General features: G+C 28.9%; 1 protein-coding gene across 2 annotated transcripts; it reads left to right on the top strand.

The window, feature by feature from the left end:
• The first annotated feature begins 3,200 nt into the window (after positions 1-3,200).
• Positions 3,201-26,187, top strand: LOC147816010 (uncharacterized). 2 transcript variants are annotated; one of them, XR_015431545.1, is made up of 6 exons: positions 3,201-3,309; positions 19,310-19,460; positions 22,182-22,212; positions 23,238-24,141; positions 25,470-25,689; positions 25,882-26,187. XR_015431545.1 is itself a non-coding variant. In XM_087157988.1 (4 exons), the coding sequence occupies exons 2-4, from the start codon at positions 19,318-19,320 to the stop codon at positions 24,078-24,080; spliced, it is 1,017 nt and encodes a 338-aa protein (XP_087014114.1). In that variant the 5' UTR covers positions 3,201-3,309; positions 19,310-19,317; the 3' UTR covers positions 24,081-24,245. The 2 variants fall into 2 exon arrangements, 1 of the variants encoding a protein (XP_087014114.1); XM_087157988.1 differs by lacking the exons at positions 25,470-25,689; positions 25,882-26,187 and having other exon boundaries at positions 23,238-24,245.
• The last annotated feature ends 1,158 nt before the right edge of the window (positions 26,188-27,345 follow it).

Here is a 27,345-nt window from a genome sequence, read left to right as displayed (position 1 = left end):
GCTTTCAGCAGTATATGCTAAATACCAAATATTTGTATGTTGCATCTCTAATTAAGAAGCAGCAATTGTTGTTTATTTTTTAAAATTTAATTTTTTTAATTATAATTTTACAGTGTTGAGCATAATCTTGTATGTCTTTACAATTTAAAAACTCCTTGAAAAAGTTTTTTTTTGCAATAACGGACTCTATTTGCACAAATTCGTAAAAGTGGATCCTGGTTGAAAGAATGTGAGTAATTTTTTCACAATTTCGCGAAAAACGGATCTTTCACAAAATGTCTGGACAGACCCCTGGGTTAAAAGTCTTTTTGTCAAAGGATTTTGATGGACATTAAATGTTAATTGCTTAGGAAATTCTCTGATATTAAAAATATTTTTATCGGAGTGCATCAAAAAGTTAGTAAAGAGAGTAAGAGTTATAATTATTAAAAACTCTGCATTATTTTTTAAATTACGATATTATAATTAAAATTTGGCTTTTGCCGAAATCGTCGTAAATATAATAGTAGAAAAGAAAAAGCTACTTTTTATTACTGATTTATTTTAGTATTTATCGTGAATGTATTCATGAACATTAAAATTTTTTATTTATTGCGAATCCTCTGTTGCTTAACTTGAAAGTATAATGAAAGAAAAAGTGTCTTGTGAATGAATGCAGAAACGTGTATGAATTGTAATCACACAGACGTCAAGTCGTTCAAAAAGAGTTGGTATGTGGAATGTTTTTTTTTCTTATTTCCCCCATTTTTTTTAATAGTGAATATAATATAACAACCAAAGGAGATTTCTCGCGCTTTTCGAGTTATGCAAAAGAGCTCGGAAACCTTGGCCCTCCTATTATCCCTAACTGAGGTGATCTATGAGTTTTCAAACGAAGTTATGAAAAAAATTAAAACAGTGGGAGACTACAATTGTTTAACGCTCGTCACCTACTTTGTTTTTATTATTAGCGGTTCCCTTTCATACTTCTCTCCCCCAGTTACAAAAAAGAGTTCCTCAAAAGACCTCGATGTCTTCTTTTCGAGCCCACGAGGAAAGGTTAAATGTTGTATGCCTTTTTTTTTAATTCTGCCGTAACTTGAAAAAAAAAAAAAATTCGTGACATTTTTAATAAAAAAATAATCGTCGATGTTGATTGATTTTGCGCCTTTTCGAAATAATGCGCCCATGGCATTCGCCATACTTGCCATACCCTAGATACGCCACTGGAGATGCACCCTCTTGTCATACTTGCAACTACTTTAAAAACTTTGATTTTGTGCCCATCAAAGACAACATAAAATATAGCTCGGCAACCGCCTTTTTCCTATCCGAAGGAGTTTTGTCCCGTAAATTTTGTAAATAGTTGTAAATACCTGTATATATTTTTGCGCATTTATTATCATGTATTTTTCCTATTTCTCTGAGGCTATGTGGCTACTGTGCACCTGAGAAGCTCGCATCCGGCTTGCACCGACCACAGTGCTGATGTGAAATATCCTCAGTGGTAGACGGATCACGGGTTTGAGTCTCTTTGCAGTCAGGCTAACAGTGGGAGATTCTCGTGGTCTTCCTCTTCATGTAACGCAAATGCGGGTTAGTTTCATCGAAAAGTCCTCCACGAAGTTAAATTTCGCCCAATACTTGATCCAGGAGTTACCTTGTCTTCTGGATTGGGTTCAAAATGACAAGACTACGGAGTTGAACATTAGTAGTCGTAAACTCAAAAAATTAGGTCGGCTGTTCAACGATGGACATAAACTAAAATGAAATTTGTAATCGGATATAAAACATCCATTAAGGGCAATCATCAAATTCAAAAATAGTTGTAAGAATTGAAGTTTTGACTTTATGTAATTACAAAAAATAAAAATAATTTAAAAAAAATCTTTATACATATATGCCAACACAGAAAGAACGAAATCCTGATGATATAAATTGAAATGATATAAATTTCATGATAATTGTTGAAAAATATACTAAATATTTTGTACATAGCGAATTTAGGGATTTTTATAGACATCTAAATAGAAAAACTGCCATATTTTCCAGTTGTGATTTCACATTAAATGATCTTGAAATGGTTTAGGTTTATTCATCTTTTTGAATAGTAATTTAATTCAAAGATAGTTAACTGAATTTCGTTAATGAGGCTCACTTTACTATATATATTAGTGACACTTATTTAAATATTCAAGCAAGCAATAATCTCAATAGGGATTTTTTTCAAGGAAACTTACTCAATGTTAGGAATTTTCTAAAATATACGAAAACCAGGAGAGTTTTTTTATTAAACCAGTAGACCAGGAGAACTGGCAAAATCCAGAAGATATGTTTAGATTATTTAATTGTATTATTATATTGGTTGGTAGCTATGCTTATATTATTTAAATTTTTAAAGAAATTTTTAGCTGCATTCTAATACATATTCAAAATTTTTAATCTTGCCTCACGTACCGAAATCAAATCGTCAGTCAACTTCCTTAAAACTTTCAAATATGAAATGACTTTTTATATCGTTACATTTTCTTCTTTAGAAATGTAAAATCAAAGTCACATTAGTATAAAACAGAAATACATATTGTGTGTTGCTAGATCTGTGCCCCCCCCCCCCTCATTATTTCAGATCAGTTAAACAGCTAAATTTGCTCAAGTTGAGTTTGTTAATTTTAAAATCAAGTAATTAAACTTAAAAACAAATAAGGTTTTCAAAATTTGGTAAAATATTTAGTTTCTTTCAATCTATACGCTATAATAAAAAATGATTTTTAATCAATACTAATTTAGTTTGTGAGCATTATAAAAAATAAAAAAAAAATTTAAAAAATAAGAATTTTTTTGTGCAAAAATTATTTTAAACTTTTTTATTAAATGGCACTTTTCTTTTTATCATAGGCCATGACTGCAACTATTTTTGTAATGTCTGCTTTAAAATCATCGAACTAAACTTTCAATTATTAACTTTGAAAAATAATGATAAACTTTACTTTTAGCTTCTATTTCTTTGTCACGGCAGATGAAACTATACTTTGTGTTTTACTGTTTCAGTAATCAACCAATCAGGTAGCATTAAAGACAGCTGAAACTCCCATTTGTTTAATTTCACGCCTTCAAATCCTTTTACGTTTTGTATGGTTATAAAAAATTAATGAGTAATTGCAATTTTTGTCGCCAAATGGTCGCCAATATTATTTCGATTTGTTTTCATTATTTTAGAAATCAGTTGGATTGTGAGTTATCTTAACGTTTGATCCAAAGGAATAATATTTACTATTTTTGACTTCTCGGAGTTAATTTTGACTAGTTTAAAAAGAAATTTTCTTGATTAAGGTAAGTAAATCACTACAGTTATACTAATTTTAATTTTATTAGGAAATTTTTTAATTTAAGATTTGTGAAAAATGATTTTTTCATTGTCGCGTCGATTGTCGTATTACAAAAAATGTATGATTTTCGCAATTTTCTCTGCAATATTTTTCAGAAACTACTGTATCATAATTATGTAAAGTTTTCGAATTTTATTGATTTTATGTTTATAAATTGAGAACTTTAAGGGATAGAAAAAATAATTTTTATTACTGCACAGATCGTAATTAAGATTTTTTTTCTTTTGGAAAGTGATTAAAAATATTTTTTGAGTGCTTTATATATTTATATATATGTATCTATATCTATAATGTTTGAAACAAAATTCACTTAAAAATTTAGTTATTCAAAAACCTGAATTTTATCATAAGTTACGAATTTTTCAACGCATTTTCTATACAGTCCAATCTCAATTATCGTTTGGAGTTAACTCTTTACTTATTCTAATTCTGAAGCAGCGATATAGTTAATGTTATAGTTAATGTTAAGGTATGTTAAGTGATTACTGTACAGTTAGTAATTATTTTGCTACTCCAAGCAGCAAATCTGTATCATTAAAACTCATAAACCTGTGCTAGATATGGAATCTCCAAATTACTACAAGTAATTTGACTAAATAGCTCATTACTAAAAATCACCATCCTAACATCTTTGCATTTTTACGCGCTATTGGAATTTTAAGTTGTATATAATTGTTTTATACTATTTAGTGTTTTAGTAAATTTACCATGCAGTTTTATTGATTTTAATGTATGTAACTTTACAACATTGTTTTAGAATTTTCACTCTCTTCTCTGATTTTATACGTGTGCTTTACTTAACCTTTTAATCTGTTTTTAAAACCGTGTGTTTGGCGCAGTATGTCCTTTTTTGGACCTTGTGCCACTAAACCCCAAATTCAATTCAATTCAATTCAAATAGCTGATTACCTCCTCGAAAATAGCTACTTGCGAGAATAAAATGTTTATATTAGTTTTAAAATAAGCTGAAAATTCTTGAGACAAGTTCGCATTTCGTTGGCAATTTCTGTTATTAAATTTTACTTTCATCTGCATTTACTATAAAAACAAAATCACATGCAAAAATTGTTTAGAAGTACTTATTTCAGAAACCTTTCTATCAACTCATTTTCAGACTAGTATGTAGAGTAGTTAAAATGTTTCATTTTGTAATTAAGTTTGAAAGCAAAAATTGTGTTTAGAGTTTTACAAAAAAAAAAAAAAAAGAAGAGAAAAAAAAATTTATTACCAGATTTATTATTTAAAAGATCATTAAAATGTCCATTTCTTTTTCATAACAAAAAAATCAGGTTTAACGTGAAAGTATATGAATTTTATGTTTTATCAGTGCCCTCAAACTGTTTTATAACAAATTCGTTCTGCATTCTCAAGTTTCTGATATTCTCAAAATCTGATACTTATGAATTATTAGGTATAACTTTAACGGTACTTATTATTCATCTGTTTTGTTCATCTATACAGAAATCAATATTTACAATTAAAACAAAAAACTTAGAAATTTGTTTGAACTTAAAATGCAAGGTATTCAGATCTGACTTTTCATTTGTTATTAAGATTCACTACACTATTAAGAAACATCGATTTTCCGCGTAATTTTGTTCAGCAGTGCAAAACTATTTGAAATGCTTGCGCAACTTTTAAATTTTAATACTTTTCAAAAAATTATTAAAAATTGCTCCAAAATTAATTTTTTTATTGAATATTTTATTGAATATTTTATTTCATAACAGTCGTTGAACCGCAGACCCAATTTTGGGTTTACGGCTACTAATGTTAAACTCCGTAGCCTTGTAATTTTGAACTAATCCAGAAAACTCCTAGATTACTACCCCCAGAGGTATGATTTGTTATGGGAACATGGGGGACTTTGTGACTCGACTGATTTAACGTGCATCAGTCCCATTTACTACACGGGGAGTCTTCTTCTTAATATTTTTAAAGTTTTGCAAAAACGTAGGACAAAAATAAGCTTATAAAACTGAAACCAGGCAAAAATTTTGAAATTAGTATTTTCCGAATTACGTCTTTTTTATCTCTAAGTTGAAGCTCGTGAAAAACACGCTAATAAAGAATTACAATAAATGTGTTCAATATAAAAACATTGAATTTTAAAAAATATACTTTTTCACGATAGAAATACTAGTTGCTTCTAATTATTGTGTCAACAATCTAAATTTAGATAAGTTTGGCAAAATTAACAGTTAATTCATCAATTCTAAAGACTAAGTGATGTTTTCAATTCTACTAGCCTGAAGGAATTTTTGTTCCATATTCGAACTCGTGGGTGCCGGTATACGTTGGTCGTTGATTGAGTCCTCAAGTTTCGTCCTTCAAAAAAAGATCCTTCGTTTCATTGAATTCTATCACACACAAAAGAATAAAATCATCTTAAAAACTTCTTCTTTTTTCATTTTTGAAAGAAAAATAGCATTTTTCTTTATGCAAGTGAAATATTTTAAGATTACACAAAATTTCTTTTATTTAAATTGTATCAATCGCATTCATTTCTAGTAATAAAACATGATTTTATTTTACAAATTTATAGTTACTTTTTTTTAACAATTCAATTTTACCGGTGTACTTCTTATTTTTATCTGACAAAACTTATTAGATGTTTCGTATTCGGAAGTTGAATCAAAAGAATAATTGCAAAAGGAGTAACCCTGCAGATGTTAGGGAAGAAACATAAAACCTTCCCTTTTAATGTAATAAATATCCCCATACGATAATAATTTATTTATATTAAACTCTTAAAAGTTAAACCTTCGATGAGAGAAACTCATTATAATACAATAATTGATACTCAAGGAAGAAATAAAAGGGTATCATTAACTGTAAGTACTCATAATTTAATTCTTCTTTTTTCGTATCATGATAAAAATTTTATTCAAGGAAAGTTAATATTTTGACCTCTTTAGTAAAAATATTAATTAATAATTAAAATAGATTTATGAAAATATCTGAATGGTATATTTATTTCAAATTCGTGACTATTTTTTTTTTAAATCTTGAGTTTTAAATAAATAACGAAACAGTGTAAACCAAAAAGCCTTCATTTTTTCTAATAAAACCAGTTTTTTCTCCAACCTTAGTTTATTGCGTGAATTTTATTTTTGTTTTCCTTAAATTTTGTATTTTTAATATTATATCGTAAAAGGTTTTGAAGTTAGAATTAATAAAATATAGACGCAACACGCAAATAGTAAAATATAAGCAGTAGTTATTAGAACTAGAAATATTTTTGAATCTATTTTTTAAAAACGTACTGACTTAATGTTTTAAATTTTCTTAATTTTGTTTTGTTGTACAGTTGTTAACATACAAAGAAAATACGCATTAAGCACTCATAAACATTTTTGCAAAAAAAAAATTACTTTTTTTTTTAAAAAAAAAGTTATAATTTTAAAATTTTGCTGTTAATTTTACAAAACTGAATTTTTTTGTTTATTATGAAAAGGTCCATTTTAAAAGTTATATTCTACTTTTTAGTTACTACGTCTTTTTAAACATATTGAGTATTTCTAAAATTAAATTGCAGATTTTTTCTTGCATTTACTTCTTAAAATAATCATTAAACTATATGCAAAGATGAAATTTTTTGTTTATTATGAAAAGGTCCATTTTGAATGTAATATTCTACTTTTTAGTTACTACGTCTTTTTAAACATATTGAGTATTTCTAAAATTAAATTGCAGATTTTTTTTTGTATTTACTTCATGAAATAATCATTAAACTATATGCAAAGTTGATTTACAAAATTCTTATAAAAATTTTAAAATAAGAAAACTAATGTACATATCTCAAATTTTATTCATGTTTTCAATTTCTAGCGACGTTAAAACATTCATGTTTTCAATTAGGTTTGGAAATTATTGCTTTGAAATTTAAAAATTATTGAGAAATGATCATCTGGGAAAAGATTTGAAAGTTACAGGATCATTTTTCAAAAGTGAAATAATTAACAATATTTTACGCAAATTCATTCAAAAGTTTTATTTCTGGTGTCTCTTTTTTTATTTAAAAGAAATATTTGCATTGTTTGTTTACATTTTTTTCTTCCACATTTGAACATTGCGTGATTCTCAAGTTGAAACATATTACCACAAGAAGTTTATATTTGGTAACATAGAATTTTTTTTTGTCTAATGTAATTATAGTTTAAATACATAATAACTACATTGATATTTAGTGATAAAATAAGCACAATTTTTACCTATTTAATTTTTGAGCATTGAAATAAATAACAAAAAAAAAGAAGAAATTGCCATTTCAAGATACAAACTCGAACATCATTTACTGCTCTGTGGCGGAATTTTTTGGTGTTATCTGTGATAAAACTCTCTAATATCTTTCTGCAAGGTACATTTAATAATAACATGTATGTTACTAATTTAAAATAACAAAAATGCATTTTAATTTTTGCCAATTCATAAAATCATTAGTTTTATTGTGCTGGAATGTTTTCTTTTTTTCAGTGTCAACTTTTAAATGTTAAAGTGCACATTTACGGATACAGAATAGGCAGTTTACTTATTTACATTTTGCAGTATGAATTGATTCTGATTTTTCTTAATTTGCCACATTCTTATTTCTTTTTCTATTTCGCTCATTATTATCGATTCAGTATGATCAATACATAGAATCTTGTATATGATTTTTTAAGTAAACACTCATACTTAATGTTGTATATTTTTGTAAAAATTTAGATATAAATTTTTTTATAATTCCATAATATAATTATTAATTTAAAAAACAGAATGAGCAACTCTATATAAATCATATTTAAAATTGCACGTAATTTCTTTTTTTGGGGGGGAGGGGGAGGGGAGGGGTATATGTTTTTATCATTATTTTAAAGTTTGTAAGTTTTTTCTTACTGTGCATATATAATTATGACTTTATTTTTTCATTTCAAATTGCTTAAAAATATTTTTGAAATATTTTTTGCTGGAAAATTTAGCTGCGCAGCCAGTCTAATATTGCCTTATTTTCTTCCTCGTTTACCCTCCTTCACAGTTACGAAATAATTTTTAATCCATCTTATTTTATTATAAGTTATCACTAAAGATTCATACCTTAACCAGTGCTCCCCTAAGCACTTTAACCAGTGTTCCCCTAAGCACTTGCCCCCTATAAATGATCCCTCATGGTCCTTTTTGAAAAAAATAGGGTGTTTAAGCGAAATTAATAGTTTGAAGAATAAACACATTAAATAATTACTATTTACATTTATTTAACACATTTACGTTTATTTACATTTAGGTAAAATGCAGCATCAAATATTTAAGAAGCAAATACGCAAAGATAAAATAAAAGAACAACATTATAAGGTAATTCCAAAATGTAAGGCTTAAATTTGAAGTAAAAACAAATTTAGAGTTCATAAATAATAACAAAAACAATTTATGCAGAATATGATGAGTGACGTGACGTCGCTTCAGTGTCATCCCATAAAAACACTTTTCTTTTTATTCACATTCCATTTTTAAGAAAGATTAATTAACCGTAAGAATAAAAATTACACAGAAAAATTATTTGTGTTTAAAGGTTCAATTCTGATTGCTATTACAAATATTTAGAATGTTAGGATTATTCTCAAATTGTTAAATTGTTATAGCATTCTTCTTTTTTCTCATAGCAGTACATTAATAAATTTTTTTAAGTGATTTTAACATTTGTTAAAATAATTACCTGCTTAATTTTTTTTTTAAAAAATCACCTTCAAATGTTCATTTTCCAATAATTTTCATAATGAAATGTAGAAAAATTTCTTTTAAGCTATTTATATCCAGGGATGTGATTCTTCCGCAGATTCACGGATTTCCGCTTTTTTTTCAGATTTTTCCGCTAATTTCCGCTGAAATTTTTTTTTTTTGCACAAGTTAAAATATTTAATGAGGAATTAAATTTTCCACGAAGCGAAAGTATTGAAGTCCTCATTCCTCCCTCAAACATTGATTTTCGTATTTACCTGATTTAAAAGTTGAACGCTGCGATTCTTAATCAGGCGATTTAAATGTCGTTCATTGCGATTCTTATTTACGAGATTTAAAAATCCAATATCGCGATTTGTAATTACGCGCTTTTAAAACCCTATGTAGCGATTCACGCGAGCTTAAAATCCAATTTCGTGATTCGTTTTTGCGGTGGTAATATCAAACGTCGATTTTCCTATTTATGCGTGCTTTAAAAATAGACAGTGGGATTCGTATTTGCGCTATTTAAAAATTACGCATCGTGATTCGTATTGACGTAATCTAAAAATTACGCATCATGATTTGTATTTTCGCATTTTTTAAATTCCATATAGAGTTTCATATTCACGTGATTTAAAAAGCCTCATTTCGGGATTCATATTCTCTTAATTTAAAATCATGCATGTGATTCATATTTATATATTCATGCAATTTTAAAATTAATCATCGGGATTTATAATCACATGGTTTACAAGTTTAAAAATTGCACTTTTTTGTCAAATTTTTGTATATATATATATATATATATATATATATATATATATATATATATATATATATATATATATATATATATATATATATATATATATATATTTCTTAAGTTTCCTCCTTTTTACTTTCCAACTACTCTCATCCCTGTTATATCAAAAAATAATTTTTTTAGTTTACTTTCTAAATAAATGTATGCACTGAAATTGTCTCATCATGATTTTAATTAATATTTATGAACAACACATTTTTCCCTCATTTAGATAAGAGTGAAAATTACTTTTTGAAATATAGACATAAAATAATGACGATAATTTAAAAATTGTTGATAAAAACCATGCATAGATTTAATTACATATATATTATATAAATTATATCTAATTATATTATTACATACATAATATTTAATATCTATATATAATATTATAATAGATATGATCCATATAATATTATTACATACTTATAATTATCCTCATAATATGAATCCTGACGCAAACCTATATGAGGTATAGTATGATATTTTAAATAAAGTTAAATTAGATTTCTAAAAACTCTTAACTACTACTGAAATCTCATATAACTGTGAAAGTGTTCATTACTATTATGGCTCTACCTCAGTAAAATATCTAGCCACGCCTATGGATATTAGGATTAAAAAATTTTCTACTCTAGCTAGTCAGAAAGCGGAGTTTCGTTTTCGATTTTATCATCAAAGACTGTAAAACGAGTTATTAAAAATGGACCTAATTTCTTTTTATTTATTATAACGCAAACAATCACTCTATAAAATTTAAAACTGTGAAGCCATTTTTAAAACGAAATCATTTATGAGCTTCCTGATTACTTAAACTGTAAAAAGATGTTATGTGAATAAAATTTAAATTGAATGTTTTTTTCTAACTCATTTTATTCTAAACTACATGTATATTTTCTTGCCATGAAATTGATTAAATTTACGTTTATATAATAAAAATACATATATAGTTTTATCCTTCTAGGAAAGTTGGAGTTACTGGAAATTTTTTAGAGTTTTCATAACCTCTCCTTAAGTTCCAAAGTTTTATACATAAAATCTATAAAAAAATATTATTAGTTCTAAACTTCACACTTACAGTTGCGCCAGTGCTTATAATACTCATGTATCTGTAAACATGTTTAATATGCAGACAAGAAAGAATATCATTAGAAGTAATTGTAAGATAAGAATGATTCATTTACTATTATTTCAAGTTAGAATTTATAATAGAAGATAGATTTGGGTTTAGTTTCGTTCATTCCTCTCTTAGAGCTATGATTTCTCTTCTCGTGACATCACGCAGGGCCGCCTCGAAAGAAGGAGGAGTTACTATAACTCCTCCTTCTTTTGGGGCGGTCCTGCTTCGTCATTATTTAATAACAATGGATTTTACTCCGCACTCTTTCAGGAGGCTTTCGTGCTCTCATCCAATCGAATCCTCGAATGATTTTTTCACATAACCAATCACACATTGTCTCCTTATAGTCGCTTACAGCAATGTTTATAAACAAATCTTTGCATTGATGCTAATTTTCTCCATTTTATTTCAATCCTTTGAAATTTTTTTTAAAATTAATTTAAGAGCTCTTTCAAAAGCCAACTATATGTTTATAAAATGTTAATTTTACCGCTCTGTTGGTCTGTATTTGATTTTCGTTTCGAAATTCGAATTGTGCAGGCAATCACATTTTTATGCTTCTCTGACTTATCTTAGTCTCCGATTATAAAATACAAAAATATAGAAACTAAGTGAGAATTGTTTGCCCTATTTTATAATATTAGCTGAGATACAACTTTAATGGGAATATATCTGTATACATCACGTTTGTATTTTTTTTTAAATTTCTGTATTTTTATCTTTTTAAATATTTGTCCTTTTTGCCTTGCCATTGAAAATAAAAATATTTTTGTTTCACTAACAATGATCTAAAAGTAAGTTTTGTTTTTAAAACTGGTCGTTTTAATGGTTTATTTAACTAAAGCCTATGATATTAGATAAAATGAAGCTAAAAGAAAATAACATTAAATAAATATTTAATGCACTTTATCCTTTTGTAAGAAAATTATTTTAAAAGGAATGAAACTTAACGAATCGATAAGCTTTCAACACTCTTAATATCTTCTAGACAAATATAAAATAAAGTATACTTACTGAGAATACTTACTGCACATCAACGTAAGTAAAATAAAGCGTTGAACTCAGATCATTTTTGTAGACTACAGTGCACATTTTATATTGTTGACATTTTAATTTTACAAAACAATTACCTCTTTTGCACGCAATAAACGGTGTATAAATTTAGAAAATAATTTTTTTTTTATTAATATGTGCTTATTCGGAAGAAAGAAAAAACTCTCTCTTGCTTAATAAAAATTTATTCATCTTTTAAATTTTAGGGTTACTCTGTATTTGCCTTTTAATACATTTTATGAAATAACATAACTTTTACAACTTGAAATAACCTATAAAAACATTTTTAATTTTTTCGAAACAAATTCTACAATTTAAGTAAGTTCCAAATCTATCGCAATTTTTTAAAAATAATGTTGTATGAAATCATAAAAAATTTAAATAATAAAATACAATTTTTAAAAATAATTATGTAAAAAAATAGTATATTCAGTTTGTGAAAAATACACTGTTTCATATAATTTTCATATATCTTTATAGTACTTTCTGTTTAGCACTGTTTTATATAGCTTTTTTTAAAGCTTTAGTAAATGAAGATTTGAGAGAAACTGTACCAAAAAAAAAAAATCTTTATTTGAATCTTATACAAATGGAATTTTTCATTTTTCATGTCAAACTTAATTTCGAAGTAGTCATTTGCATAAAATGGTTATTTTGCTTACTAAAAAAATAAAAGTGATATCTATAATTAAAAGAAAATATCGTTTTAATTAATAAGGAAGAAATATCTCTATTATTTTTTTTTTAAAGAAAATCAGATTATTTTCTGCAGATTAGCAAACAAATCTTAAAAAGTTTATAAAAATTTATAATTTTTCAGACAATGGAAAAATTTTTATTTTCTATAGAATTCAAAGTTTAAGTAGTTTTACAAAAAATGTAAGAAAAAGAATTCAAAAATTATTGTAGAATCATTGTAGAAGTCCTCTCACAATAAAACTATAGTTGTCAGTCTGAGATAGTTCCAGCCTTTAAGGGACCTTTTACCTTTTCATATTGAATTATCAAATTATGTGATATGGTCATCATGATTAAGGGTGAAAAAAAAAAAAGATTTCGAAATCTTGAAGTAACTATGATTTCAAAAATGTTGAAGTACTTATAATAAAATTGTGAAGCGTTTTATCTCGAAATATCTCAGGAACGGGAACGTTATCGTAATAAGAAGCACACAGCTGCTTTTGTTCTGATTGATCCATTCATTTTTAAGTGACGACAAAGTACGCCTCTATTCTGGAGCAAAATTCCAAATTTGTGAAAACAACCTCATTGTTTTCATAACAATGGATAGTCAGATTTTGGAAAATTTTTTAAATTTATGTTTCTCAGTCAAGATTGTAATCTATTTTGGTAAAATAAAATTTCCTTTGTAAAAATAACTTTACTAATAAAATGTATGAATGCTTCAAGTCCTTTACTTTTTCCACAAAATTTCATTTAATATAAAACTGCTGAAGGATCAAGTGTAAATTTTATTTATATACAATATGCATTACGCTTTTAAGTAATTTAGATTCTTAATTACAACAGAAAAGATATCAAATTATTTTATTTTATTCATAATATTCATAGCAGTGCAAACCATGTCTTGAACAAAATTTTCTCATATCAAAGACTTTTTGGAAAAGTAACTTAATACATTATTTTTATCAAAATAATTCTCAAATAAATTTTTTATTTACATTACAAAAGAAAAAATTTCTGCCACAGACATTCAGAAAATGTCATCGACATGGCTTCGGATTTTCATAACTCAAAAACTATTTCATGAACATTAAAAATTTTTGCATGTTTTTACAGTAACGTTTGGAAAACATTCTGATATCAAAATTTGATTGCTGCGGTCATTTTACGTCAAAGATCAGTTCTTTCCGACGTGTAATTCAGTTTCGGGAAAACTACTAAAGGGTGCGACTGTTTTGGTTTGCTATCTATGTACAAGAATTTGACGTCACATCCTTGTACAGGGTGGACCCATTCATTCAACCACAGATCGCAATTTTGACATGAACCAGGGAACGATCAGTCTCAGTACCCCCAGAGATATAATTTTTTATGGGAACATGGAGGACATTCTGACCTAACAGATTTAACGTGCAAAAGTCACCATTTACTATACGGCGAGTGATTGAGAGGCGAACATGAGCCCAGCTACCCGCCAACCAGGCTATCCCGGCCTCAACAGGAGAATTGTGGTTATTATTTTCTTGAGGTCAAGTACTCTTTTGTCTACAAATGTTTCACTTTAAATTTCGAAACACTTTTGGAATAATAAAATAGTTTATATTAACGGTTTCTTAGATTTTTCAATGTAAAATAAAAACTAATCTTTGTAAACTGATAATCTTTTGCTGTCACGTAGTCTGAATATATATATATATATATATATATATATATATATATATATATATATATATATATATATATATATATTTATATTTTAATGGCGGGCACTTTGGGGTTGTCCCATTGGATACAGGAATGCCAGAACTGCTACTCTCTTCTCGCCACCCAGTGGGCACCTGTGGCGAAGCCACGGCGGTGGAGCAGTGCGCCCACGTCCCACAAAACGTTTATAGGGCGGGTCACATTCACACAATCACACACAAAGGAGAAAGAACATAGAACACAGAGAGAAAAAAATATCCATGCCCTGAGCAGGATTCGAACCCGCGACCAGCGGCTCCGCAGTCAGGCACGCTAACCACTCGGCCTCCGGTATATATATTTAAAAAAAAGCTTTTTCTCTTTTGATTTTTTGATCTTTCGGGAGGTTACTCAATTGTAAAAAGATTTAAATAAACTCGAAATGTTATAAAGAAAATTCGCAAAAGTTTAATATATTATAACCAAATATTCTCTGCTCATTAAAGAAAAGTATTTTAAATAGTTGTTGGATGTTAATCTCTACATATAAGAACCAAGAGATTTCTTCATTTTATCCTTTGTCTTCCACTATCGCACATTCTTTTCCTGTCTCGCTCATTTCAAACTATCATTCTCTCTCTTCCGATGTTATTATTCATTTATTAAATGTAGAGATTTAATTTTTAATGTAGAGATCGAATTTGTAAACATACATACGTTACTTAAAATTAAATTTTATTTAAGGTTGAATTCGATAATTTTAACCTTTTCTTACCAGATAAAAGATTAAGAAGAATTTTCGAATTTAGTTTCCATGCTTTCCGATTTTACTTTTCATTCTGAACTTTTAATTTTCTTTTCTTTCACGTAGCTTTTAGAAATTTTCACTTTATTAGTGCCTAAGAGAAAGTAAGAGAGAAAATTAATGAAATAGAAATAATGCTCTTTTTAGGTGAATTTCAATTTTTAGTTTCTTGCATCTAATAATTTTACTTTAAATTACTTCACAGAAATTGCGCAAGCAGTTGATTAGTGACAGCGAGTAAGGAACGTTACATTTATTATACTTTAAACAAGAGAAAATTAGTTTCTGACTTATTTTACGCCATAACTGATTTTTTTAACCAAAATTTTTATTAATATTTTTTTTGTACCGTGTATTTTAATTAGTGAAAACTACAAGAAATTTTTAAAATCAGATGAAGGAGACGATAATTGCGAAAGTTACGCAATTTCACCCTGCAGGATTAATTGCTCGATTGGCTGAAAATAATTAATAAGTAAACAAACCCTGAATTCATCACTATAAAAACTTGATAGTCTATAATTGTCAATGGAGCTAATTGAATTTTTATTATCAATTCAAATAGAAAAATGCTGATTAAAAATCCACATTTTAAAAATCCTTGTTTACTTTTGAAAATAAAGATTGTACTCGTTTTGATTTATTTACTTTTAATTTGATTTATTTTTTCACTTTCAGTTTGATTTGTTTTTAAGTCATTAAAGAATGTCGAGTCATTGAATTTTTTTTAATTTTATAAATTTTTTTATTTCGTTTATTTATTATTTTTTTTAAACGTCTGGTAGGAGGCCGTATCTTGGTAATGTTCAGTAACTTCTTGCTCCACAACCGTTTTCTTTATGAATACTTTCTTGCTTTTTGAGAATTTACAATGAAATTGGTAGTAAAATAGGCAATATTTTTTTTTTTTATTACTATCATTGTTCGATTTCATATAGCCATGCAAGTTTGAACCCAACCCAGAAGACAAGGGAGCTCCTTGATCAAACTCAGGGACAATCCAGTCTTCGTGGAGAACTTTTCGATGAAAATAATCCGCATTTGCATAACATGGAGAGGAAAAACACGAAATCCTCCCACGGTTTGCCCGATTGTAAGGGAATTCTAATGATGATCCTTCTACCGCTGAGCATATTTTACGTCTACACTGTAGTCGGTGCTTGTTAAGCTATTATTGACGCTAGGTAATTATAACTAATACGTATCAGTTATAACTAATAAGTAAATATCAACTAATTGCGGTAAAGGAGAAATATTACACTTATGTGGGAGTTCTAAAGCAAACAGGTTTTTATTTAAAGTCCACCGAAAATTATATGAATCAAAAGTTTCACAGGATGCTTCATATTTATATTCTACTTATGAAGCATGTTAATTGATTACTGTACAGTTAGTAATTATTTTGCTAATAAAGCAGCAAATAAGACTTATAAACAAGGAATCTCCAAATTACTTGCGAGAACAACAATGTGTAATTTTGACAAATTTAAAACTATAAATAATGTATTAAAAGGAGCTCTCAATTCATTCATTGTCTTTAACATTTGGAAGATGAAAATCTTTTTTTAAAATAAATAGACTAAAGAGTAAGGAGTTTGTTTACATAATTTTATTGTTTTTGGTGCCATGTTTCGGTTCTATATTTTTCATAATTCTTCAAGTTTCGCATACAAAATAATAAAAGAAATATTTTCAAATTAATTTCTTCAAAAATAACTGCAGAATCGTTAGTTATACTCTTCAAAGAGAAATCTATTCAATAAATAAGATTTTTGATTTTTTCTTAATTATTGAAATTATTGTATTTAGTGGTTCCATTTATGTTTAATATACGTAATATTTACAGTTTTTCTGACTATGAAAACTTAACGGTTGATGTTTATAAATGTTCAGTGTCAATATTTTAAAACTGTTTGAATTTGGGTTTGAGGTACTGTTGGCATTTGCAATTGATTTATTGAATTGATCAGAAGATTCATAGTCGTTTAAAATATCAGGTAAAGTAGGTGATTTGCTCTGATTACCAATAATACTATTTACAAGATCCCATTTTTGTTTATTTGAATCAGAATTTAAAAATTTGTTTTTATTGTTAATTTGTTGGGAGCACGCTTAGTTTTATACGCCATATCCGTATTACTCCTAAAACCGTATAATGAGTATTTTTTTTATGGAACCTACGAGCATTTGTGATACAAGGAGAGGAAAACCATGAAAACCTCCGACGGTTTGCCTGACGGCAAGAGGATTCTAACGCATGATCCCTCTCCCGCTGAGGATATCCTACTTAAGCACTGTGGGCGGTTCAAACCGGCTGTGAAATTCGTATCGACCAGTTATTGCTAGAACGCAAACCCGGTTCCCCGAGATTGGAAGGCGAATGCTCTGTCACGTCATCACGGCTCTCGAACATATTATGCAATCAATTGAAAAGAAAGATTTTATTTTCCAACAAGATTTAGCTTCATTTAATACATCAAAATTAGCTAACAACTGACAAAGCCAAATTAGAGGCTAACTCATCAGATCTTAAAATTTATGAGGACCTTCTATAAACAAGTTGAAAACATTTTGCAGCATATGGAATCACAGGGAAGTCAGTTCAATTTCGATATTATGAGTGCTACATAAAATTTCGAGTCAATCTTCGTTTCTCTTATTTTATTTTACCACGTTTATATCAACTTGCCTTGGTGTATGTCTGTCCGGGTGGAATTTTGTAAACGATTTTAAACTAACTTCCCGACTAGCTACAGACTTCAAATTTGGCACATAGTTCAGAATTGGATGACAATGCATGAAAATAAAGAGAAAAAAGACATACAAAGTAAATTTAAATTAAAGAAAAATTAATATTTTCGCGATTGTTTTTTGTTGTCGATTCGATTATTTCAAATTAGTGTCACATGTTAGTAGAGAAGTTCTGTATACAGTGAGTGAAAAAAATTGAGATTTTGGAAGTGAGTACAAAAAAAAAATCAAAATAAAAATAATATTTTTAAAAACCACGTTTTTGTAGTGGAAAATAATTAAAAAACAAAAATTTGAAAAACGAAAAACTTGGAGAGCATGAAATACATAACAGTACATATACACATGCATATACACATTTTCCTACTCATACACCTGCACAACCACATGCACATCCACATTCAGATACAATTACAGATATACATACACATATTCTCATGAGCGCACATACTGTTACTGTTATGTATTTCATGCTACCTACGTTTTTCGTTTTCCAAATTTTTGTTTTTTAATTATTATTTTCCACTACAAAAGCGTGGTTTTTAAAAATATTATTTTTATTTTTATTTTTTTAATAGTCAAATTCTTTCAGTAAGTGGTATTTTTTTCAAGCGATACAATTTTTCAGAAATGTAAACACCGAAAAAAAAAAATTAAAATTAACAATTAAAATTTCAGCATTGAAAGAAAATTTTTTTTCTTCAATGCCGAAAATTGGATTGAGTATTTGCATGATTTTTAAATTGCACTTCACAATTTATATTCATGCACTTTAAATGCTAAACATCGTGAATCACCTTCACCGAAGTTTGTAAGCCATAAAAAATCATTCGCATTCATGCAATTTTAAAAATCAAACATCGTGTTTCCCGCAATTTAAAAGCTATTTCCGCTATTTATTAATTTTTTTCATCGAAATTCATATTCACACATTTTATTTTCAATACGTATTTATATATGAGTTTGGCAACTCTCATTCACTGGTAAGTTTTGTATTTAGTTTATTTATAATTTAAAACAGTCTTGTATCAATTAGTTTTTCATGGTCACACAAATAATACACAAGATATTTTCAAAAAATGGTAAATTTGTATAATTTTTCTGCAGCTGTCTTCATTTTTTTTTCAATTACTCACCGATAGTGATAGTTCAAATCTCAAGAATAGAAATCGGCATTAATAAGAACTTCACTTCAGAATTGTTAATAATAATTGATCAACTGGAAATGTTGACCAGATATTATCTTTATTCATCATTCTATAACGCGAAAAATCTATTTTATTATCTATTAAATGATAAGTTTTTATTACTTTCGTGTATACTAATATTATTTTTGATAATTTTAGAATTGAAAATGAAGCGAGCATCCCCCTCACCTAGTGATGCAACAGGACCGTCCGGTTCTGCAGGAGCTTCTGCGGCCGCAGGAGCTTCTGGATCTGCAGCAGGGAGTGCCGGCCCTTCTGGTTCTTCCCAGGAGGGTCCTCGAAAAAAAATGTAAGTACAGTATAAGCTTTTCATTTTTAATTTAATAACCGTCGTTGAACAGCCGTCCCTTTACTTATTGTTACAAATGCCCCCAAGACGCCATTTCAGCTTCATTTGTTAAAAACAATGCTAGTTAATTAACAAAACTAATTTTTTTATAGAAATGTTAATTAAAGTGTCCACTTACATATTCGGTTAATAATTTTTATTTGTTTAGACAAAATTACTTTGTTACAATATAATATTCTAATACCAAAAAAAGCACTTACGTAGCGTGAAAATATCTTTTGTGATTGTCACAGTGTTGGGTGACGATTTTTTTAATGCCACTAATTTAATTTAATTTAATCTTTCATCACAGATAGTATATTTGTACTTTTCCAATTTTATTCCTCTTTTCAATTTTACCCCGTTTCTCTTCAAAGAATACGGGGTAAAATTGAAAAGAGGAATAAAATTGGAAAAGTACAAATATACTATCTGTGATGAAAGATTAAATTAAATTAGTGACATTAAAATTTTTTTTTACGTACTCACCATCTAATTTCCCCACCAAAGCCTATGTTTTATCGTAGGTACATACCAGTACTAACTATGGTACAGTGATGTAACTCTTTCAAAAGTACATAAAAATGCTTGCCAGCAGGGGTGTACATGTAGATTTATTAAATACACCTTGTGCGCCACCTTGAAGCCAAATCTAGAACCCGACACTCGAAATTTTTGCTCTGTTACAATTGACCCCACTCTCCCCTATATATGCTTGGCCAAATATTTTATTATGAAAAAATTTAATAAAAGTTATCTGATGTTGTGTTTTTTGTTACACATTATTCGAATTAGTCTCTACACATATTTATTAAACTCTAAAACTTATAAATAAATGCTCTGAAGGACAAATTAAAGAAATAGAAACTGCATTACTTTATACTAAACCCCGAGTTTGGTAGTGCTTTTTTTTTCCTTAAAGATTATTTTTAAGCATTCAATGTCAACATCTTTTCAACACTTTTGTTGAATTGAAAATGTTAGCTTCGTTTTTGCTGCTTTTATTGTAGAATAGAATTTTAACTGAGCATTTCTAATAGACTTTATTCCTTTATTATCACTTTTTTTTCTGATCGGTTAGACATATAACGATAATTTTCAAAATTTAATCTATGTTTTAAGAACTAAGGATAATCATTTTCTGTTTCCCTTTTGTATTTTTTTATTATTTAATTTTCTTCTTATCAGCGTATTTATTATAACGAAATATTTTTTAAAGAGAGTTTCTAATGAACGATATTTGTTTTGAAGTTATACTTCTTATGCGCCTTCCAACAAGGTTGCGTTAAACGTTTAACGCTACATTTTTATTGGCCGGGAAATCACGTGGTAGGATCCAGTTTTCCCTCATTCATTTCCATATTGTTTTGGTTCTCACTAGCATAAAAATAATAAAAGTTATAAAAGTATTGTTCTTCTATAAATATTTTTTTAGTTTGTTTTGATACACATATAATTTAATAGGGTAGTATATTTTATTTTCAAATTTAGTGGATAACAATTGTAAAAAATGAGTGAAAACAATCCCACGGACAATGCGACGGATTTAAGGTTATAGGTTATGTCAAGGTACGTCTCTTGTGAATATCAATTGATTGTTTGGTTTTCTTTTTTGAAATTACATTATGACGCATTCACATACATTATTAATACAAATACATTTTCCATGGCGAGACGATGAGGCAACCACAAGCACTTCCACTGGTTCAAGAGGTCCACGAGGGAAAAATGCACAATATTACAGTGTTTACAGAGCACGGAAGCGAGCGGAGTAGGAAAAAGAGTCGTTGAATAGAACTAGTGATCCTTCTACGACTGCTGATTCTTCTACAATTAACGTCGCAGGTTGCGAAGTTTAACTTTCTCCGCGCGGGGGGACTCCTCGCACTATTTTTTTTTTTTATTTAGCATTTTCTTTTAAAAAAAACTTTTGCTTTTATGGAAGTTTTCATTATGACGGGGTAATAAAGAGTTTCTATCAGACTTTATTCTTTTTTTTCCATTTTTCTTAAAAGAACTACAGTAAGTGGAAAACTGAGATTTCCAGCTTTAAGATTTACTTTCAAAATTAAGATTGATTTTTATTTTTTCTGTTTTGATTTTGTATATAATTTTTTTTTCCTTTTCTGTGGAGTTTTTATGATTGCGCGGCATTTTTAAAAAGAATTTCTGATAGACTATGTCACTTTTAACGTTTTATGGATATTTTACAGATTTTCTTTAAGAAATAGCCTTTAGTTCTTTATAAATCTTAAATATTTGTAATGGATACCTACACTTCTTTTTACTTTTACCCCATGCTAATAATATGGAAGTCTTTAAGAATGACTCAACTTTTTCATGTATAAAGAATAATATTTATTAATTTTTTTAAAAAAAATAATGTTGCTATTCACTCACTGAACTTCTTTACTTACAAGATCAAAAATCTTAAAAAAAAAAAAAAAATTGTGCGTTGAGTCCCTCCGCGCGGAAGAAGTTAAACTTCGTAACCTGCGACGTTAATTGTAGAAGAATCAGCTGTCGTAGAAGGATCATTAGTTCTATTCAACGACTCTTTTTTCTGCTCAATTTTTGTAGTGATAGACACACTGCAATAAAATTATACGAAATCCTTGTTATTAAATATAATATGATAGAAATTATAATGTGCATTGTTTGACTCTAAGAATTTTCTTCTAGGAGGACGCAAGGGGTGGAAACACCAGAGGACGTGAGTATATAATTTTCATTAAACAGTACTTTTAAATAGGTGCACGTTAAATTAAATAAGTAAAAATGAACATCCAGAAATTAATTAAGATGTAAGAAAACTTTTTTAAAATTAAACGAAAAGTCTTTATTTAATTGTTCTATCAAACCTAGGATTTTGTTTAAGCAGAGCTCGCAATAACCAAGTATGTTCAACAAATCCGAAAGTAATATTTATCAAAATATTATGAACATACCAGTTAAAAAAAATAATAATTAATTTAAAACAAAAATTAAAAGAATCTTATTAAAATTGTACTGCTAAAATAGATGCAGATAGTAATAAAATAAGGTTCAACAGCTCCACAAATAGTATGGTTTACCCTGTGAATGAGCTTATATATTGCTCTTTCGTAATTTTTTTAAATAGTGCCTACGATTAGCTACATTTTCTGATTCTTCTTTTTTTTTTCTTATTTTCTTATATTTCATCAGCATATTTAATCTTTTTAAATTTCTTTTGATTTCCAGAATAAAATTAAAACATGTGCCCACGTATTAGAAAAAAATACCTAATAAAGTTTAGTCGCATTCCAAAAATTGTAAATAAAACTTTAAAAAAGAGTGATTAGTGGTATTAAAAAGAAATTTCGAGGGAAAAAATATAATGATAATAAGAGATTCCGCTGAAAGTGAAGAAAATCAGATAAGTTTAATGCTTATTTAGAACAAAAAATTTAAGTTAGCCAATGGCTATCATTTTTTACTTTAAAGCAAAACTCAAAAAATAATAATAATAAAAAAAAGAAAACTTTAAAGTAGTTTAAAATTAAAACTGTAAATTTGAAAAAAAAGAATCAATTTGTTGTTACCTCGGTAAGTCATTTCACAAATAAAGCTCAATTTTCAAATTATTTCTTTCCTTTGCTCTAAATCCACTTGGATAATATGACGAAGGGCTTGAATGACTTTGCTTATTTTTTAATGCTGTTGAATCTAAATATGATTGATTTTTATGTGTAATCATAATATTGGAATACATTTTAGGTCCGAAAGCAACGGCAGGAGAAGGAGATAGCTGAAAGGAGAAGGAGGACTACGGTGGAATTTGCAAAAGAGGAAAGAAGGCGTGCCCACCAATTCCAAAAGCAAAAGGAGGAAGAAGACAGGCGAAGGAGAAACGAGCAGAGAAATCGAATGATAGAGGAAGCAAGCTTACTTGCGGCATCCCTGGCCAATGAGACAATGGTGATGCTGGCATCTAGATTCATCGACAGGGTGTCGCAAGGTCTATCATTCGAAGAAGCCCGGAGAGGATTAGATGCAGATATAGAAGAGAGCAGCTCCGGGCTCAGAAGATCCATCCGTGACAGCTTAAATAACACCTTTCCAATTGAAGCTGAGGAAGTAACACCATCTACTTCTGGAACCGTGGATCTAACGCCTGTCAAAATGCCTTCACCACCGACTGTTCTCCAGCCTTCCCCACCCTCACCATCTCCCGTTGGACCCCCAACACATATTTCTCCTCCGTTGGCATCTGTAAGTCCTCCCCCACCCCCGCCAGCAGCTACACCCCCACCTGCATCTACACCCCCACCTGCATCTACACCTCCACCTGCATCTACACCTCCAGCTGCATCTACACCTCCACCTGCATCTACACCCCGACCAGCATCACCACCAGTGCAAGTTCCTCCAGTGCAAGCTCCCCCAGTGCAAATACCACCTGTTCCTCAGCAGCCTCAAGCTCAGAGGAGAAGAGGAAACCCGGGGAGGCGAAGCACGAGGCTTGCACTCTTGATCGAATCAAGCAAAGCGTTTTTGAAGATTGATCCTCCCTTCAGTCTCTCAAAAAGACCGCGGTACGCACAAAAGTACCCTGCTTAAATTTTAAACCTTTTTTCAAGATCCTTCTGCAAACCCAAAGAGACCAAGATTTTCATTATAAGTAAGTTATTATTTTGGAATCTAGAACATTATTCATCCTTAAATGTCAGCGTTCAATTATTTGCCGTTAAAACTTATTACACTTTCCCTTTAACTGGAAATCCAACGAAGTATAGTTACGTAGACTTAAATATTTGAAAAGAACTGAATAAAATATTATGATAATAATATTTATTTTTCTGAATTCTGCAAAACTTATTCGTTCATAGTTTTTTCTTAACATATTAGAATACTTGCATCTATAGGTACATGTTTTCTATTAAATTTATCTGATTGAGACTGATTTATAAAATAAAATTTATTTAGCACATTACTTAAAATTGCGAAGCGTGAAAGGTTATTTCTACTTAGAAGAGAAAACAAAATATTTTTTTTCCAGTCTTATGTTATGTTGTAAGTCAATATTTTTTCCTTATTTTTGGTGCAATAACTCTAATAGTTAATTTTTATATACTTAAATATATAAAATCTTACATAAAATGTAGAAAAAGTTCGAAAAGTTTGAATATTTAAAAAATATTTCTTGCATTTAATATGCTCATGTGAAAATAAAATTGATTTCTCCCCCCCCCCCAAAAAAAATAATATTGCCTAATAACTAATATCTATATAAATAAATAACTTTCAAAAATTGAAAGTTCAAGTCCTATTCGTGAATGAATGCTAAGGAAAAATGTGAATGAATGCTAAGGAATGAATGCTAAGCAAAAGGAAAAATGCTTAGATATGAGACCAATAAAGTATCAGATTTTTTAAGAGAAATATTTTGTAATTTATTTTTTAGCTTTGCACAGCTTAGAAAATTTGTTTATGAGTTAGAGCAGGAAATCTGTTGACATTCATTTTGTCCAAGAAATAAAACGTTGTTTTACCTACTTGTATTAACAGAAAGAAAATAAAACTGTTTATTTATTGTTCCAATGAATTTTCTAGGTTCATTTGAATTAACTGATGAAATGAAAAATGCCATGTTTAGTTCGCATTGAAAAGTGTTTCAAAATAAATAAAAATAATTTTTCTTCATCAATTTTGATATAATATTAAGTCATAACTAGGGGGCTTAGCTCCCTGTTCGCTGCCGCTCTGCAACTCCGATGATTGCTTTGTAATAATTGCTCCTTTGCAGAAATTTTTTTTCTAAAGTTAAAATTATTCACTTAACATCTTTGTACTAAGGTAAAGATTTGCCTCGACCCGCCCTATTTAAGGGAGGAGTAATATCAACCTATAAAAGGTTATTCGTAGATTAGTTTTTCATTTTTGTTAACTATTATGATTTCAACATACTTTATATGAAATGTTAATTGCTATTATTTTTTTCTTTGTTAGTCATGCTCTCTTCTATTTGGAGAAAAGTCCTGGAAAAACGTTATTCATTGGATCTTCATATGTTGTTTTGGAATGTGCTGAATTTACAGCAGGAATTGGGTTGGATGTCACGGTTCATTCTATCTTGCTTCGAGGTTTCGATCAAGGCATGGCTGAAAGAATTGGCAACTACATGCAGGGGAAAGGCATAAAATTTCTCAGACCTTGTGTTCCTACAAAGGTATCTATACATTTAGATTTTAAAATGGCTTTTAAGCTTCAACTCGCCCTATTAAAGGGAGGAGTAATATCAACCTACAAAAGGTTATTCGTAGATTAGTTTTTCCTTTTTGTTAACTACTAGGGTTGAAAATTGTGATCTCAACATATTTTATATGAAATGTTAATTGCTATTATTTTTTTTCTTTGTTAGTCATGTTCTCTTCTATTTGGAGAAAAGTCCTGGAAAAACGTTATTCATTGGATCTTCATATGTTGTTTTGGAATGTACTGAATTTACAGCAGGAATTGGGTTGGATGTCACTGTTCATTCTATCTTGCTTCGAGGTTTCGATCAAGGCATGGCTGAAAGAATTGGCAACTACATGCAGGGGAAAGGCATAAAATTTCTCAGACCTTGTGTTCCTACAAAGGTATCTATACATTTAGATTTTAAAATGGCTTTTAAGCTTCAACTCGCCCTATTAAAGGGAGGAGTAATATCAACCTACAAAAGGTTATTCGTAGATTAGTTTTTCCTTTTTGTTAACTACTAGGGTTGAAAATTGTGATCTCAACATATTTTATATGAAATGTTAATTGCTATTATTTTTTTTCTTTGTTAGTCATGTTCTCTTCTATTTGGAGAAAAGTCCTGGAAAAACGTTATTCATTGGATCTTCATGTGTTGTTTTGGAATGTACTGAATTTACAGCAGGAATTGGGTTGGATGTCACTGTTCATTCTATCTTGCTTCGAGGTTTCGATCAAGGCATGGCTGAAAGAATTGGCAACTACATGCAGGGGAAAGGCATAAAATTTCTCAGACCTTGTGTACCTACAAAGGTATCTATACATTTAGATTTTAAAATGGCTTTTAAGCTTCAACTCGCCCTATTAAAGGGAGGAGTAACATCAACCTACAAAAGGTTATTCGTAGATTAGTTTTTCCTTTTTGTTAACTACTAGGGATGAAAATTATGATCTCAACATATTTTATATGAAATGTTAATTGCTATCATTTTTTTTTCTTTTTTAGTGATGTTCTCTTCTCTTTGGAAAAAAGTCCTGGAAAAACGTTATTCATTGTATCTTCATATGTTGTTTTGGAATGTACTGAATTTACAGCAGGAATTGGGTTGGATGTCACGGTTCATTCTATCTTGCTTCGAGGTTTCGATCAAGGCATGGCTGAAAGAATTGGCAACTACATGCAGGGGAAAGGCATAAAATTTCTCAGACCTTGTGTTCCTACAAAGGTATCTATACATTTAGATTTTAAAATGGCTTTTAAGCTTCAACTCGCCCTATTAAAGGGAGGAGTAATATCAACCTACAAAAGGTTATTCGTAGATTAGTTTTTCCTTTTTGTTAACTACTAGGGATGAAAATTATGATCTCAACATATTTTATATGATATGTTAATTGCTATTATTTTTTTTCTTTGTTAGTGATGTTCTCTTCTCTTTGGAAAAAAGTTCTGGAAAAACGTTATTTATTGGATCTTCATATGTTAATTTGGAATGTACTGAATTTACAGCAGGAATTGGGTTGGATGTCACTGTTCATTCTATCTTGCTTCGAGGTTTCGATCAAGGCATGGCTGAAAGAATTGGCAACTACATGCAGGGGAAAGGCATAAAATTTCTCAGACCTTGTGTTCCTACAAAGGTATCTA

The sequence above is a fragment of the Parasteatoda tepidariorum genome, chromosome 2 (assembly GCF_982258835.1).
Source record: "Parasteatoda tepidariorum strain Cologne lab strain chromosome 2, Ptep-v5.0, whole genome shotgun sequence".
Lineage (NCBI taxonomy): Eukaryota > Metazoa > Arthropoda > Arachnida > Araneae > Theridiidae > Parasteatoda > Parasteatoda tepidariorum.
Note: the sequence above shows the minus strand (reverse complement) of the source record. Positions and strands in the feature narration are given on the sequence as shown.